The 16,280-nt window shown below is 45.6% G+C and overlaps 1 protein-coding gene across 3 annotated transcripts in view; it reads left to right on the top strand.

The window, feature by feature from the left end:
- Positions 1-16,280, top strand: part of LOC138580732 (lateral signaling target protein 2 homolog) — a 407,454-nt gene that overhangs the window by 255,873 nt on the left and 135,301 nt on the right. For all 3 annotated transcript variants that reach the window (XM_069651505.1, XM_069651503.1, XM_069651504.1), the window contains exons 7-8: positions 425-526; positions 3,176-5,842. In XM_069651505.1, the coding sequence (XP_069507606.1) occupies positions 425-526; positions 3,176-5,842 (2,769 nt within the window). The remainder of the gene's footprint in view (positions 1-424; positions 527-3,175; positions 5,843-16,280) is intronic.

The raw sequence follows: 16,280 nt of genomic DNA, 5'->3' as shown, positions 1-16,280 counted from the left end.
GGTAAATTGTCTGGCATATTGTGGGCAGGGCCAAGCTGATGGCAAATGGCCATTTCACCTATGGTATAACACAGAGAGTTAAAACATGATAGTAAACGCTCGTGGATGGGCAAGATCCAATAGAAAAAATAATGTGGTCTTGTCTAACAGTTGGGCTCTCGCAACTATTATGCATGAGAAAACATCCAGTGTTCAAGGGTTTGAGAGAATGGATGATTGTGAAGGAGAATAGCCAACGGGGTACTCGTCGACATAGGCTACTAGGACCACTATTGGTCCCATGGAGAGAGAGATCAATGTGAGGCCCAGTAGGATTTGTACATCGTGTTGCCACTTGTTAGGGGGCATATGGACTTTGGTATGTAAATTGTTTGCCATCATTTCCTCTGTTTCTTCTTCCTCCTTCTGCTGTTTGTTGTGGCAGTGGGCTGCTAATCTACCCTGATGGACCCCTAAGTCTGCAGCGGAGGCGGGAGGACATGTCTAAGCTCTTCAGCCCATTCTATGGATTACTGAAAAAAATCAGGTAACTGGGGTTTGTATTTTTCAATCTGAGAAGCTGGGTCTGAGGGGGGCATACTAGGTCCAGACACAAGAGGATTCTGTGTGTTTGCATCTGGCATTTACTAATAGGAAGTTCCTTTTGAGGTTGATTATGTGGCTTGTACAGTTGATGGTTGTGGGTTTAGTCCAGATCCCAGGGGATGGTGGTTTGTTTGGGTGAAAACTATGCGCCGGCATTTTCTACGCTTGATCTGTGTTCTCTGCAAGGGCCTCAATTGTACTGGGGCTTCAATCAACAAGTATCCTTTTGCTTCAAGTGCTACTCTTTATTGATGAATTAACAGAGCCATCTGGTTGTCAGTTGATTAAGAAATGTATTCGTGTGAAGAAGGACCTCTGGACTTGAGAAGATAAATGTACCCAGTCTTGTACCATGGGGCAAAAAAAGTTGCAAGCTACTGCCATCTCATTTCTATACATACAGCATACCATTTCTTACTCACCATGTGTCAAATATCACTACCCAGTGACGAGTGCACATTTTGCCCTCCGGCTTGTACGAAACTGTGAGCAATGAATGGCTCTTTAATTGGGTGTCTGTGCATAGAATATACAGGATTCAGGGTGTCTTTTTAGGCAGTTCTGTTTTTTTTATTTGCTGTGGTTTGAGGATGCTGGACAAAATCTTGTAACCCGCTTGCTAAATCTTCCTTCAATGTAATACATAGAAACAAGCCTTGTTTTACGGAATATTGGCGGCTGGCTTCAAAGCTGATCATTTATGTTCTTCGTTTAAAAAAAAAAGTTTTATTTATTATTAAATCTTGCTCTTGTTCAGAGGGCATTGGCTGGATTTACTGATGAGTCAATGGATAGGCGTGAGAGCGTTTTTCTCTGCCTGGTTGGGAGTGGTGATACAGTTCATGAAAAGGTGTGAGCTTTGGGTGGGAGCGATCTCTGGTTGGAAGGATTTGTGGGAGCAGACAGGTGTTTGGCTATATGAAGGATTTCAGTGGGCAGGCGATAACTGGGTCATGGATGACCCTGGAGAAGGGCGATCTCCAAATGGGGAATCTCTGAGTGGATGGAGCATCATTGAGACTGGTGTAGTCTCTTTGCAGGAGAGGACGGTCTCTTGACAGCAATGTCTCTAGTTTGAGTGGGTTGTGCATGAAAGGGCTTCCGTCTTGGAATTAAAACACGCCCAGTCTGGGTAGTCACACACAAGTATAGGTCTCCAAGTTGTAGGTGATTCAGAGTCCAGTTTTTTCTCGCCCCTGCAATTATTTGTCTTCAGCTGAAAGGCTGATTGTTACTTACATAGTGACTGACATGTGGTTCCTGTTCCTCTGGCAAGCAAATAATTTGAGCCGCCTTGCAACGTGTTACAATTCGGATGGCCACGTCATTGGAGTTGATAATGGGGGCAAGAGTACATGTTTATTAGCCATTTTATTTTAATTTCTAAGCATGCCCAAGCTGTAATTCACGTAGAGATGAGAGCAATATAATACTGTTAGATCATAGGCTTCTTAGCAAGGATGAAGACGCCACTCTCCAGGGGAGCAAGATTGATTGGCTAATTACAACACTGCTCTTGTCTTTTCCCTAGGCATAAAATAAGAGCCTGCCCCGCAAACCAAACCTTGTTCACTTACCCTCTTGAATCAGCGTGTCCCTGACAAATCTGCATTTGCCACCATCTGATTGATCACCCATGTTTGCCTAGCCTCTGCTTGTCATTTAATGTTTGCAAGTAAATCAAAGAACATTGAGCCGGGTTGGGGAGGGGGTCACTGGGAATAGAAGGGGCGCTGCACAGGTTTGTCCCATGTCTAAAACATTGGAAAAAGGAGCATTTCTTATGATCATGAATTCTTAAAATACAGGCACATCTCGAAAGCATGTCCTCTCCATGCAGCAGTGACCCCTAGATGATGGGTCTGTTGAATTTGGGTGGTCTCTAGCAAGCAGGTGAGTGGTCTCTGGTAGTTACAGGGGTCTGCTGTGGTTCAGCAAAGTGAGGTGCTTGTAGCACAAATATTATGTAACACAGAGCCCTGTACAGAAAAGAGAATGCAGCGTGTGGGAACAAAGGGTGAGTTCAAAGAACAGAAATCTAGATGTGAGGGCATGGGAGATGGGAACATTCAATATGGAAAGTACTTAACTCCACACTAGTTGTGCATATGTATATCCCATTTGTGTATCGTTGCAATTTGTTGCACAGGGAGTTGATTTATCTAGGATCAGGCAATTTATTTATTTTCAACTATTTTGTTGACGCTAGCATTGGAACTCTGGTTACTGCGTTCCAGTTGGCACAGGACCAACTCTCCTCTGTGAATTGGAATAAAAAAGGAGGAAATCTCCAGGAGAGGATGTGGTTTTGAGTGGCTTGACTTCTCTCGTTGGGTTTGGTCTCTGGATGTGGTGGACTCTGAAAGCAGATCTCTTGTTGGGGGTGATCTCGATCAGCCAAGGCTGTCAGTGATCCAAGTGGTCCCTGGTTATGGAAGTGGTGTCCCAAAGCCAGGATGATGCATGAGGGTTATCTGAGGGAGATGGTTGACCTCTTACCAGTGTGATTAGTTTGGTGTAGGATGAGCTTTGAAAATCTAGTGCACATTGATATGGCCATCAACATTTCTAACTCCTTGTTTCTCTGCAGAGACTTGCTATATGTGCTCTCCGAAGAGGAAATCGCCGCCTTGGAGAAGAGCCTGTGCTCGGCTGATTCTGATGACACCAAGCCTCTTATCCCTGATCTCAATGACACCCAGTCTGATTTTATTGGCTCTCATTCTAAGCCTGATATGACTTGCCTTGGCCACCAATCAGATCTGATTGACTTCAACAACCCCCAGCTTGACCAGACTGTCCTCCCAGTGTCATCAGATCATAGGAAGAGCAGTGTCACCTGTCTGTCCCCTGTAAGCTCCAATGGGTTTCATGATCTTGTGCAGGTAGTCGAGCCTATCCCACCAGTGGACATTGTTACACCCCAGCATAAATTGAACACTTGGTCCAGAGAGTTGGCTGCCACTTCTAGATGGGGCGTGTGCATGCACAGAAAGATGTTGACACCCAAAAATGTTGTCGGTGCTGTGAATCAAGGAGAAGTGCAAGAGACAGCTCTGGACATTGGAGAGTTTGAGAGCTTGACATCAGAGGACATTTTGCAGTGTGTCTTCTACGTTCAGAACCATGGTGAGCAAATGACTAGTTGCAGTACCCCCTGCTTCCCAGGACAGTGCTACAGTGAAGGGCCCCTACAAACTGCAGCCTCGAAATGCCACATATCGCCCCAGGACTTGGTGTGTACAGTCCACCACCATGCTCCTCAGCAAGCAGTTTCTGTAATTCACAATAGGGTCCCCCAGAGAGTAATCTACCCAATGCCCTGTAGTGCCACCTTGCCCAATGCTCAGACAAACCATGACACAATCACTGCAAGCACCCCATCCCCAATGCATCACAAGAACCACTTGTTGCAAACACCTAGTAAGGAAACGTTATCACTGCACCAAAATCCTTCCTACTCTAAGTCTTTAACTGCACACCACAGCAATGCACATGACGCACACTCCCCAGGCACTGCACAAGCGTTTCCTACATTCCAGCATCACAACCCCACTTGGGAAAAAGAGCCCTCTGTGTGCAGTGCTGTGCCTCAAGATTCAGAATTTCTATTGTACCATGGGTTCCCTCAATACCCCACTTCACCAATGCACCATAGGGTACTGCAGGTCCCTGATTTAGCACGGCATCATGAAGTCCCTTTGGTCTCTGCGTACAGAATGCACCACTGGGTACCTCAGGCATCTGCTCCCTCAGTGTATAAAGAACGACTTCAGGACTCTGCGACCACACTACATCACATGTTGCCTCAGGACCCAGATTCCCCAATGCCTCCGAGTGTGCCTGGGGATTCTGTTTTCACAATGTTGCATGGGATATCAGAAGACCCTACTTCGAAAATGCACCACAGAGAGCATAATGACTCTGCTTCCCCTTTGCACACTAGAATGTTGTGGGACTCTGCTTCCCCACTGCACCATGGGCAGCCTCGGGATGTTGCTTCCCCACTGCACCATGGGCAGCCTCGGGATGTTGCTTCCCCACTGCACCATGGGCAGCCTCGGGATGTTGTTTCCCCACTGCACCATGGGCAGACACGGGATGTTGTTTCCCCACTGCACCATGGGCAGACACGGGATGTTACTTCCCCAATGCACCATGGAGAGCCTTGTGATGTTGCTTCCCCAATGCATCATGGGGCGCCTCTGGATTCTGCTTCTCCTGTGCACCAAAGGGAGCCTCTGGATTCTGCTTCTCCTGTGCACCAAAGGGAGCCTCTGGATTCTGCTTCTCCTGTGCACCAAAGGGAGCCTCTGGATTCTGCTTCCGCAGTTCACCATGGAGTGCCTCCAGATTCTGCCCATGCAATGCACCATGGAATATCAGAAGAGACTGCTTCCATAATGCACCCTAAAATGTGTCGGGACACTGCTTCTCCAATGGACTGTGGGTTGCCTCAAATCTCTGCATCGCCAATTCACCATGGGGCGCCTAAGGGCTTAGCTCCTCTGGTGGACCATGGAGTGCCTGAAGGCTCTGCTTCCTTATTGTACCATGGAGTGCCACAGGACTTCCGTGACACAATGCACTATGGGGCACTTCAGATTTCTGCACCTGCAGTGCACACAGTAGATCCTCAAGAGACAGTTTTCCTAGTGCAGAGATGGATCCCTCGGGATTCCTCTCCCACAGTACCCAATGAGCGGCCTCAGGACTCTTCCCAGCGCATACCTACAGTCTTAGCTTCACCAATGAATCATGCAGTTCCTCAGATGTCTGCTTTTCCAGTGCACCGTGCGGTGCGTTCATTCTTTTCTTCTCCAATGTACCATGGGTTCTCTCAGGACTTTGCTACCCCCCTGCATCTGGACATTGGAGAGTATCCATTGTCATTGCACCAGAGTTCCCCCAATTGTGATGTCCCAGAATGTTCATGCCGTGGTCCTTCCCAGAATGCTGCTTTCACACACTCTGTCGCGCCCTCCCTAGAAGCTTCTCTTCCCATGCACCATCGGACTTCGTTGTCGATCCAAGATTCCTGTGTAATTGATAATGTTGCCAACTTGGAACGATCAGTGCTTGGTTTGAATACTGTGCTTCCAGGATCTAATACTGCAGACTTGGGAAATTCTGGTCTGTTCAGACAAACTGTCCTTCAAGCTCGAGATGCAATGAGAAACCGGGTGCATAGTGACACTGCCCCAGAACACTGTAGGAGAATGGGGCCTCAACCTCCAATCACCAGTCGTCCCAGCAGGTAAGGCGGGGATAATGCATGTAAGCCACTAAAATGCATGGGGACCATACTCCATATAATGTGAAAGATGTATTTGCATGGAAGGATGGATGAGTGCATACAGTGAGAGAGTCTGGTAAACCCACATAAAATGTTGGACTCGGACAAGAATGGAAAAAGACTTGAAAGAGAGAATAGACATTGAGAGCATAGAGTCAGTGACTGAGACACCCTGAAAACAAGTGATAGACTGACCCATTCATAGCTTCAGAGATTGGGAGACCAACCATGGTACTTGGGGGAGCGGTAGACACCAAAAACTGTGATACTGGGAGGCCGAAGGGCAACGGCCAGAGAGGTTGGCAGACAAGCCTAAAAATACTGAGAGGACTGATTCAAAAGCAGCAACTCTGAAACTGGGACCAAGTGAGTCTGCGAGAGGATCCAAGATAAGTGAATGACCACAGCAAGTATGTATCCAAGACCACAGATGCATGTATGTGGTGCAAGGGGTGAGGAGTCTTTAAACTGGTACATGGGGGCTTAATATTGAGGGCACCAATGGTGATTCCAATTCAGGCAGGAGAAGTAGCATGATCCTCTCATTTGTGAATGATGGAATTGAAAGTGTGCACTTGTTTGGAGACATCCAGATTTGCTTTGAGGTTGTCTGTTCTGTAGATTCTTCTCAGAGTAGCAAACTTAAAATATTCCCTATTAGCACATGGATATCGTTATTGACCTTCTGTTAGCCAATCAAAATGTTGAGTGCAGTAAATAACTACTGGTATTGACTGCATGCTGAACATTGTCTTCAAAAGCAGACAGGGAAAAAACAATGCCACTTCTTGGAAATATTTATTTCAACAAGACACTTCCTCTCTGGGGTGAATTTATTTTGATGCCACAATCTATTTAACACATGACTAAATGTCCTTCTTTAATCCGAGAACTATAATTTTCGCCAGGTTTGTGCATGATAGCGGTTGGCTAAATAAGAGGGCTTTTGGCTACGTATGGCATCTGGTAATGAAAGATCACTGTCAATTGCCCTTAGAAGATTCCTAAACAGGATTAAATTGAAATAAACATAATACTTAGTATAAGTATTATAATTCCTTTTTTTTATAAACCATTTTTATCAACAAAGGTACACATCAGATAGCAAAGATAAATGATTACTCAGATTTTCGTAGCAACAGTTACACCCCAGATCATGTTCAACACCCTTATACAGAGCCCCCAAAATCTCCAGCCCTCCCCATCTGCCGCCCGCTAAACCCCACCCCCACTGAGTCTCTATAGTCCTGACCCTGTTCCCCGCCCTCCACCCAGTCCTCAACCCGCCTCCTGCTATTTGCCCCATATTGTATGATGTTTCTGTGGACAGCCCCTTTGTCGATATATCTTAAATTTGAGCTCACAGCAGTGGTCAATTCCCTCTTGCCATGTAGCTATGCTTGGGCTTGCCAGGCCTTCCCACCCTGCTGCCAAGTCCCATTTTAAGCAGGCATTTTTCTTTGAGGGTGAAATCTGAATTCTCCCCTCCTCCCCCCAAAATGGAGAATTCCCAGCCTAGCACTGGTTTCCCCATAATTCCAGACATGGCGTCCCTTACAGATCTCCAGTAGGGCTGTATCCTGGGGCACTCCCAGATGGTATATAAAAACGTGCTTGCCACACTCCTGCACCTCAAACTGTTTGGGTCTGCGACCCTCCCCATGCCATGCAAACTAATTCTAGTGTAGTATAGCCCATGGAGTATTTTGTATTGGCTGACCCGCCTAGGGGCCTCCCCAAATCCTCCAGCCATTCTTCTTCCTCCATAGGTCCCATGTCCCTTTCCCACTTATGCAATTTTTGCAGCGTTAATGTTCAGAAGCTGTTTATCACCTCATGTAGTGTGGTGATACCTTTCTCAACAATCCTCTCCTTTATCAGGTTGGCTTCTAAGGGGGAGCTGCCTGGGACAGTCATCCCTACCCTCATGTCTCAATGCATGTTGCAGGTGCACGTGTGTAAAGCGATTACAATTCCACCATGAGTGTCCATCAGCTGTTGGAAGGCGGCAAATTGCTTGTCATCAATAATGTGTTTCATGTTCCGGATTCCCGCTGTTACCCATTTGGTTTGGTACCCCATCTTCCTGACCTCGGGGAGATCCTGATTACTCCAAATAGGTGCTTCCATCGTCACCCTCAGCCCCCACATACCAGGCAATGCTGAGGCCTTTGATAATGCGCAATCGCCCATTTTGACTGAGTTGGAAAATAAGAATTATTTACTGAATTTGTTATTCACTACAAGCAGAGGTTGTGGATTGGAAGTACCTATGCTGACAGAGGCAACACCAACTATGTCTAGTGATAAAACCTTGTCGCTGCAAGCCACTGCTGGTTCTCCCTCTCAGGGTAGACTATCCTGTACCCTGTGCTTAACTGACATTCTTAATGGCCTGTCCTCACCTATAAACTTGCCAGGAAATAATGGTGTGGCGGACCAGATGGTTCTGGAACAGGATATGTCGGGCAGCCTAATATCTATAGTCACACAAGGGTCAGAAACCCATGAGGAGGCCACTACCTTTGCTTTGAAACTCTTGTTGAAACTTTATCATATTCACTGTACTGTGCAGAAGCACTCCACAGTGCTACTTAATCTGGCGGAAGGCCTGGGAAAAGTGGACTCCCCCATGTTGGCCCCAGTTGCCCCTGCAAATCGATCTTTTGTAGTGGGTCATATGGAAGATCCAGATACCATTGACCCATGGGTCATCTTGAATGCTCGGGTAGTAGCATTGTTGGAATCTACCAAGGTGGAGAAGAGTGTAGAGAACAAGGAAGAGGAAGGAAATAAGTCACTGCCTTCCAGGAAAAAAAAAAACATTTTTTTTTAAATAAAAAGCAGCCCAACAGAAGGTGAGATCAATAGATGGTCATCACAAGGGAGTCGGTTCAAAAGCCCAATCTATACATTTGGCAGCACTGTTCAGCGCTGGTCACATCTAAGAAAGCCAGGGAAAAAGCAGCCAGATGGATGAAAAGAGTGAACCATTCAGGAAATCTGACCCACTGGCTCCTCCCTGTCCAAAAGAGGGTCATCAAGATTCCTTGGATGAGGAAATACTCAGGAACCGATGAGTCTATAAGTGTCTGTTTCCTCAGAACTTTCCTCACACATGTTGGCCATAAACTTTGTGACCCAGATGACTAAAGCGCCAGGTTGCGATATGGCTGATAGGCTGGCTCACTGTAGATTTCCCATCTTACTTCGAACTTCTTTCTCAATTTATAGATTGTTTCATGGTGGAAAGCAATTTAGTAATCGTAGAAACCTATTGGACTTATTCAGTCATCTACCGAAACCTGGAGTGCTTAGAAGTGAGGACTTTGATTATGTGGAACACCTACACTGTCAAGAGTTTAATGTAGTGGGTCCTTAATTGCCGCCTTTGAGAGATCTAATGCGAAGTGCTCTTGAAACGGGGCAATGATCAGGACCCAGCATCACCTATGTTTGTTGTGTGGAATTGGAGGGGGGGGGGGGCAAATCGCTATTGGGGTCAAAGAGTAGACCATTGAAAAAGGTGCAATTAGCTACAACCGGGACGGCTGGGGTTAAGTCTAATATAGACCCATCTACCAATGCTCATTGGGATTGGCTCCTGTCTCGAATGCCCCCAGGTGTGGCTAAAGCTTGATCTACCTTATAGCTGATAGCCTGGAACACCGGTTGCCACTCATTTGTTTAGGGCAAAGGTTCTGCCCACTTGTTGTGTATGGCTAAAGTCCTCATGCTACAAGAGACATGGCTGTTAGGGAAGGCCATATATGATGGTTTTGTGGATTATGATAAAAGAGCCATGCAAGGTGCCATGGGTCGTCCGTTTGGTGGTTTGGCCACTTTGGTGGCCTGTGAGGTAAGATGGAGTGAAATTGCTGCCCATATTGACAACAGGAATATTTAAACGGTTAATCTCTTTGGATTACGCATGGTACCCAGTTGTGGTTAACATATATGACCTGCCAGGGGGTCACCGCACAGGTGTAATTCAACACCATGTATATGAAGTGCTGCGTGATAGAGCCCTAAAGAGAAATAAAGATTTTCTGCTCTTTGGGGGTGACCTTAATGCTAACTGCCTGGACCATGCAAACCCTAAAGGGGTTGACCTTAATCATTCTTACAAGAAACAATGAAGGAAGTCTGCTTCAGCTTGTTGTGTTTTTTTTTTCTTCTCGAAGATCTGGAGCTATATATATACTAAATGGACTCACAAGGGGAGATACTCCTGTGTCTAATACTTGGAAGTGTGGCCAAAGGTCTTCTACTATAGACAATCTTGCTGTGTGTGTCTCACTGCAGCGTAGTGCTGTTGATCTGAATGTTTCCTTTACTGAATTCAGTGACCATGTGTTAATGTTAGTAAAGTTTAACTTGCTGTATGGTTCTCTGCATTGTCTCAATAGGTTGGTCACAGTTGCCATTAATGGTGGTGGAAACAGACTGGGATGGTCTGATAAGAACCTGCAAAAGATTGACAATTTTATGGTAATGCTGAATGAGGATTATAGATACTTGGAATCGTGTAATGCGTTTGCTAGCTGGATAAACTCCCTCGCCTTTAGGTTCTTACCGTTGGGGAACTATACGTTTATTAAGGAAGGTGCCCATCACGTTGTGTATTTGACAAAGAGATCCGTTATAAAAAAGAGGCTACTGAGATAAGATTATACTCTCCTGCCTTACAGATGACCTAATGAGTGAGAATATGTGGTTATCTAAAAATAGATTCAGGAACTGGGTGATAATACATAAGTCCTCTGGGGATAACGCAGCCTGGCAATCTACATATAGGATATTGCTGACTAGTGATAGTCAACGCCTCTGGTGTACTTTCAATAAAAATACCTTGAACGCCTCTCCTGAACTGGGTTGCTGCATCAGTGAAACAAATTGGAATAAATACGTATGTTTGAAATTCGATGCTGTTGAGAAAGCGAACTGACCATTATGAGTCTGGGGTTGACATTTTTTGAATGCGAGTTAATGGATATTATACAAAATCTCAAACAATCAAGGGCACCAGGCACCAAGCCACGATAGGTTATGTATGCCTATTTTGGTCTGAGATACTGTTAGTCTTGTTTAGGAAGATTGTGGAGAGGGGTTAAATACCTGACTCGTGGCATATGTCTCACCTTATACCTGTTTTCAAAATGGGTAAGAGGGAGGATCCGGAAAGTTAGGCTTCTGGCTTTAACAGATAATACCAGCACATTTGGCCCATGGCTGCTGAATGAAGTAAACCAATAGATGCCAATAAGATCCTTATTTGCCTTCAGACCAGCTTTAAACAAGGCCTGTCTATGAATATAAATATCTTTGTGGCAAATACATTAATTGAGCAGTCTAGGAGGCAAAGTGATGCGTCTCCTCTATATGCTATATATGTCCACTTTTCTGCAGCATTTGATGCTATCGATAGAGTGAAACTCTGGAGGATAACTCCATAACCTCCATTGTCAGACGCTTCTCCAAGCAGAGAGTGTGGGACGGCTCTCGGGGACAGCATTTCACCAAAATGCCAGGGTTAGCGCAAGTGACATCACACGACCCTTGACCTCTGATGACATCACAGGAAGTTGTCATTTGACCCCACCCTGAAGTGACATCACGGAAAGCGATGGAACATAACCTTTCACCCCTTGACAAACCACAAAGTGGCATCACATAGCATTGTTCCCAGGTATATTACGAAAAATATGGTTATAATCACTGTAATGTGATATACATTTCATACAAGAATGGATCACCATATGTATCCTTAATATCAGTGTGTGTATAGGCCCATATTACCAAATTACTGTGAATGCAAGCAGACATGCAAGGTTAATGATAATGTGTTATTATATAGCACTTACGCTTATTCACTTTATATAGAACAGATATACGAACAGATATGCATACAATATCACCCAACCTGTGTTGGTGCTCATTTATCAACCTCAGAAGGATGAAAGGCTGAGTTGGCCTTGCCGGGATTTGAACATACAACCTGCAGATCACTCAAACAGATCACAACAGCGAGCGCTCAACCCACTGAAGTATCTTACCGGCTATAGCTATTTTACCGGATGTAGTAAAATGAGCAATTGCATATCTGAATGTTCTCAAAGTCAGAAAGCAAATTACACTCTGTAGTGGATACCATTAAACTGGTAACTGAGATTTAGCAGCAGGCCAGTTCATCTGCAGGTCTGGTACAAAGTTGTCCACAAGTCAAGCCTGCGTGTATCTACATTTCATGCTTCGGACGTTGGCAAAATACATACCATTGGGAGGGTTCATAACTCTGTATTAAAGAATTTAGTGTAGCGCAGGGAAAGCATTGCACACACTCGCACAGCATCCCGTACTGTGGGCACTCGTTACCTACCGAAAGGCGACACCTAACAGAAAATAGGACTTTTTTGTATATAGAGGATATATGTTCACAGAGTAAGAAGTCTGTTTATCCCTACGTGTGCTTTAAAACCGGTTTTGGAATAGAGTTGTTCGAGACCAATAGGGTCTTGGTGGTGGACGTGACAAGTAACACAGTACTTCCTTTCTTCTTTTACTGTTTCTAGTGTACAATTAAGCCTACTATCGGAACCCGATTATGGAATCCGATAAGTTTCTAGCTTATGATGATGAATATGTTCGGATGCTCATAGAATCCTTAGCAATAGTGGGTTTGAATAAAGACCTTGAAGCGCTTGACAAAGATGACCAATGGGATGAACTGGTACAGATGAGGAAAAGACTCATCCGCACAGAATTACATGGTATCATTATGTTAGAGTACATCAAAAATCAGGCCTTACCCCAAGGACTTACTGTGAGAAATGAACCCAGACTATTTTTAGATGACCCTGAATTTAAATTGAAATGGGGCTATATCTCCAATAAATGTGGCCGTGACTGGTTGATATTGATTATCGAAACAGCACAAGAAACAACAAAAAAGATCGAGATCGATCTGAAGAATTTAGAAGAAAAAATTAAGAATAAATTTGATGTGGAAGCCTTCAAAAAAGGTCTGGACGAACATTTAAAAGAGATGCAAGAATTCAAAAACGAAACTGTCTCCGAACGAGTGAAGAGAATGAAAAAAGATATACAAAATTTCTCTCATGAGAAGGCTTTCCGTTATAGCAATAAAGATTACAAGTTTGGAGAGCCTAGACATAATATAAAACAGAACCAGAGAGTCCACTTCCGGAATACTACTTACAGTTCGAGTGATGGGGGATCCACTGAATATGATGAATCCCCAGGTACTGAAACATCTAGTAATAGGGGAGATACCCGCTCCTATCGAGGTAGAGGGACAAGAAACAATAGCCAGAGAGGCAATAACCAAAGACAACCTTTTTTAGGAAGAGGAGGAGACCATAGACCGTGGGAACCCGAGCGGATGCAAACACGCAGCCACAGGGGTTGGTAGTGAATCTCTTAGATGTTCCCATTACCAAAAAAGAAGTGCTTAATAAAGGACTTAATTTTGTATTAACAAAATTTCATAATCCATTTGAGTTCAGGATTGAATTCAATTAGTTTATGCGAAAAGTACATCTAAGAGTTTTTCTTGGAGAATACATTTGACAAGGGGGATAATTGCAGTGGTCTGAGAAATCCATCTGTTTCTCCAGCATTGGATCTTTCATAGATTCAGATGCTTGAATATTCCCCGTCGTCAGACTGGGAATCCTCGGTGATAAATTAAATAATAATAATTTTTTTTAAAATATATATATATATATATATATATATATATATACTGCCACCTAGCAGTGCATGTACATAGCCCATTACAGCCCATGAGCCACTTCATTGTGTAGTCCCTCCACCTCACTTTGGTCCTTTATGGCCCCAGCCAATGAGGTGGCAGGGCTTAAGCTCCGCCCCCGGCAGCCAACTTCAGATTTTTCACCGCAGTCTATCAGGCACAGGGAATCCTCAAGCTCTCTGAGCTTTCTCAAATTCTTTCTACTTTTGTGTGGAATATATTTGTAAAATATATTCCATCTTGTTCCCCTTCTTAGGGGCTTTCTTTCCAATTAACCTTGGTGGCAAAACTTGTTGTTTTCCTCTCAAAATCGTCGACTGAACTTCTCTTCAGAAATGGAGGCACCTCAGGCTGTCAGGAAGCCTTCCCTGTTCAGGGACTGCACGAGGTGCAAGAAGAAATTGGTTTACTACAAGGACCCCCACGAGCATTGCATTTATTGTCTGTACCCACATGACATTAAAAAATGCGAGATTTGTAAAACCTTTTCCACTAAGACCCTTCATGACAGGCATAGAAGACTCCTTTCATACCTGGAATCCAGGGATCAATCTTCGGACGAAGAGTCTGTCAGAACAGCTCCTGTCCAATCCAGCATTCCATCTGAGAGGCAAACTTCAAAGAGAAGGGCCTCTTCAGTGGAAAGGAGTTCCTCTCCCAAATCCAAAAAGAGGAAGCTGGAATTGATACCCTTTCTGCCTCCAGTTGACCTATCAAGCCAGAAAAAGTCAGCAAAATCTGCCTCGAGAGGTAAGGAGGAGTTTGCAAAAAACGGGGGGGGGGGGCAGTCGTCGGCGGGTAAACCGCCCACGAATGAAGGGAAAGGTAAAGGCCCATCATCGGCCATACCGTCGACAAAACCAGCATCGACGACGACGACGCTTAAGACATCGTCGACAGTAACATCATCGTCATCGGACATGTCGACCGCGAAGCAATCGTCGACGAGCAAGAAACACCACTCGTCCACGAAGCATTCCTCCATGACGCAGTCGTCCACGGAACACACTCCACATGCGTCAACGAAGCCCTCGTCGACGGGAAAATCTCAGTCGTCGACGGGAAAAGCTCAGTCGACAGCGAAGCCTCCGTCGACGGGACAATCTCTGTAGTCGACGGGAAAAGCTCAGTCGACAGCGAAGCCTCCGTCGACGGTACAATCTCTGTCTTCGACGGCGAAGCCCTCGTTGACGGGAAAATCTCAGTCGTCGACGAGGATAACATCATCCATAACGCCTTCAGAGGCACCGCAAATTTCGGCAGTTACAGAGGAATTACTGCCTCTCACTCTTGAAGCTCCTGTCATTACAAGCAATATCATTGAGAAGAATACTGTAACTGAGCCTCTGGTACAGCAATTTTCACCTTTGGGGCACATGGCAGAACTTCCGGATATAATTCTTCAGGAAGAATTCTCCGATGCGGAAGTGGTGGAAGAGTCCATCGGTCCCTTACCGAAGCAATACAGCCCTCCTTGGCACCCGTCCACGGGAGAATCCGAATATCCTCATGACCCGGTGCTCATGTTATCCGTGCAGAGGATTGTAGAAGAATTTTACAAACGGCAAAGGGAGAAGCAAATTCCGATTAATCCCATTCCTAGAGAGTCATCCCCGATTCCAGGCACATCGGGTTGCTCTCCTTACAGGAGTAGACCGCAAAAACGGATGAGATCACCTGCTCAAAGACCGAGGAGCAGCACCCACAGTGCTTCACCTACAAGAGTCCCGTCACCACAGTCATCGCACAGACCGCGATCTCCGGACGTAGATCCCACCATGGTACCGTCCACCATCTCGGTATCAGACTGGCAGGAGGATTCTTTTGGTGAATTTTCGGAACCAGAAGAAGGAGTAATTACTCAGGAGCCAGACGATTGGGATGACTACGTCGTCGAGAAGCCCAGGAGGAGAGACTCGCCGGGCAAGGCCTCACCACCGGATGATCTCGTCTCTTTCCACACCATAATAGGTAAAGCCGCAGAACTGTTTAAAATTCAGGTTTCTTCGGAGGAAAGGCAATCAGTGCTCTACGAGCACAGGGACAAACGAAGGAGGACAGTGACCACAATTCCCCTCCTCGATACCATCTGGGATTCCGGATCCAAGATCCTATCTACGCCCTTATCGACTCCGGCATTAGTGTCCAGGCCAGAAAAGAAATATAAAGCTCCGGATTCGGCACCGCTTTGTTTAAGGGGTCATACGAAACTGGACTCAGTTATTACAGTGGCGGCTAGAAAGAAACTCGCCAACCCCTCCTCACCGTTGTCGGCCCCACCGGATAAGGACGGACGTAAGTTGGAAGCCATGGGCAGGAAAGTATCATCTTCTGCATCACTTACAATCAGAGCGGGTAATGCACTGGCCATGACCGCAAGATTCGATCGCGAGCTTTGGCTCCGCATGTCTAACTTGGCGAAACAATTACCCCCGGAGCTCCAGGAGGAGGCAAAATCCATAATCGCGGATGGTGAAGCAACATCGGATCACATGATCGACGCAGCAGTTGATGTGGCCGAATCAGGCTTCAGACAGATGGCGCACGGCACAGTGCTCAGAAGGCAGGCCTGGATGAAGGCTACTAACTTTAGACCTGAAGTTCAGGCGCAGATACTGGACATGC

The sequence above is a fragment of the Ambystoma mexicanum genome, chromosome 3p (assembly GCF_040938575.1).
Source record: "Ambystoma mexicanum isolate Mex_15411 chromosome 3p, UKY_AmexF1_1, whole genome shotgun sequence".
NCBI lineage: Eukaryota > Metazoa > Chordata > Amphibia > Caudata > Ambystomatidae > Ambystoma > Ambystoma mexicanum.
Note: the sequence above shows the minus strand (reverse complement) of the source record. Positions and strands in the feature narration are given on the sequence as shown.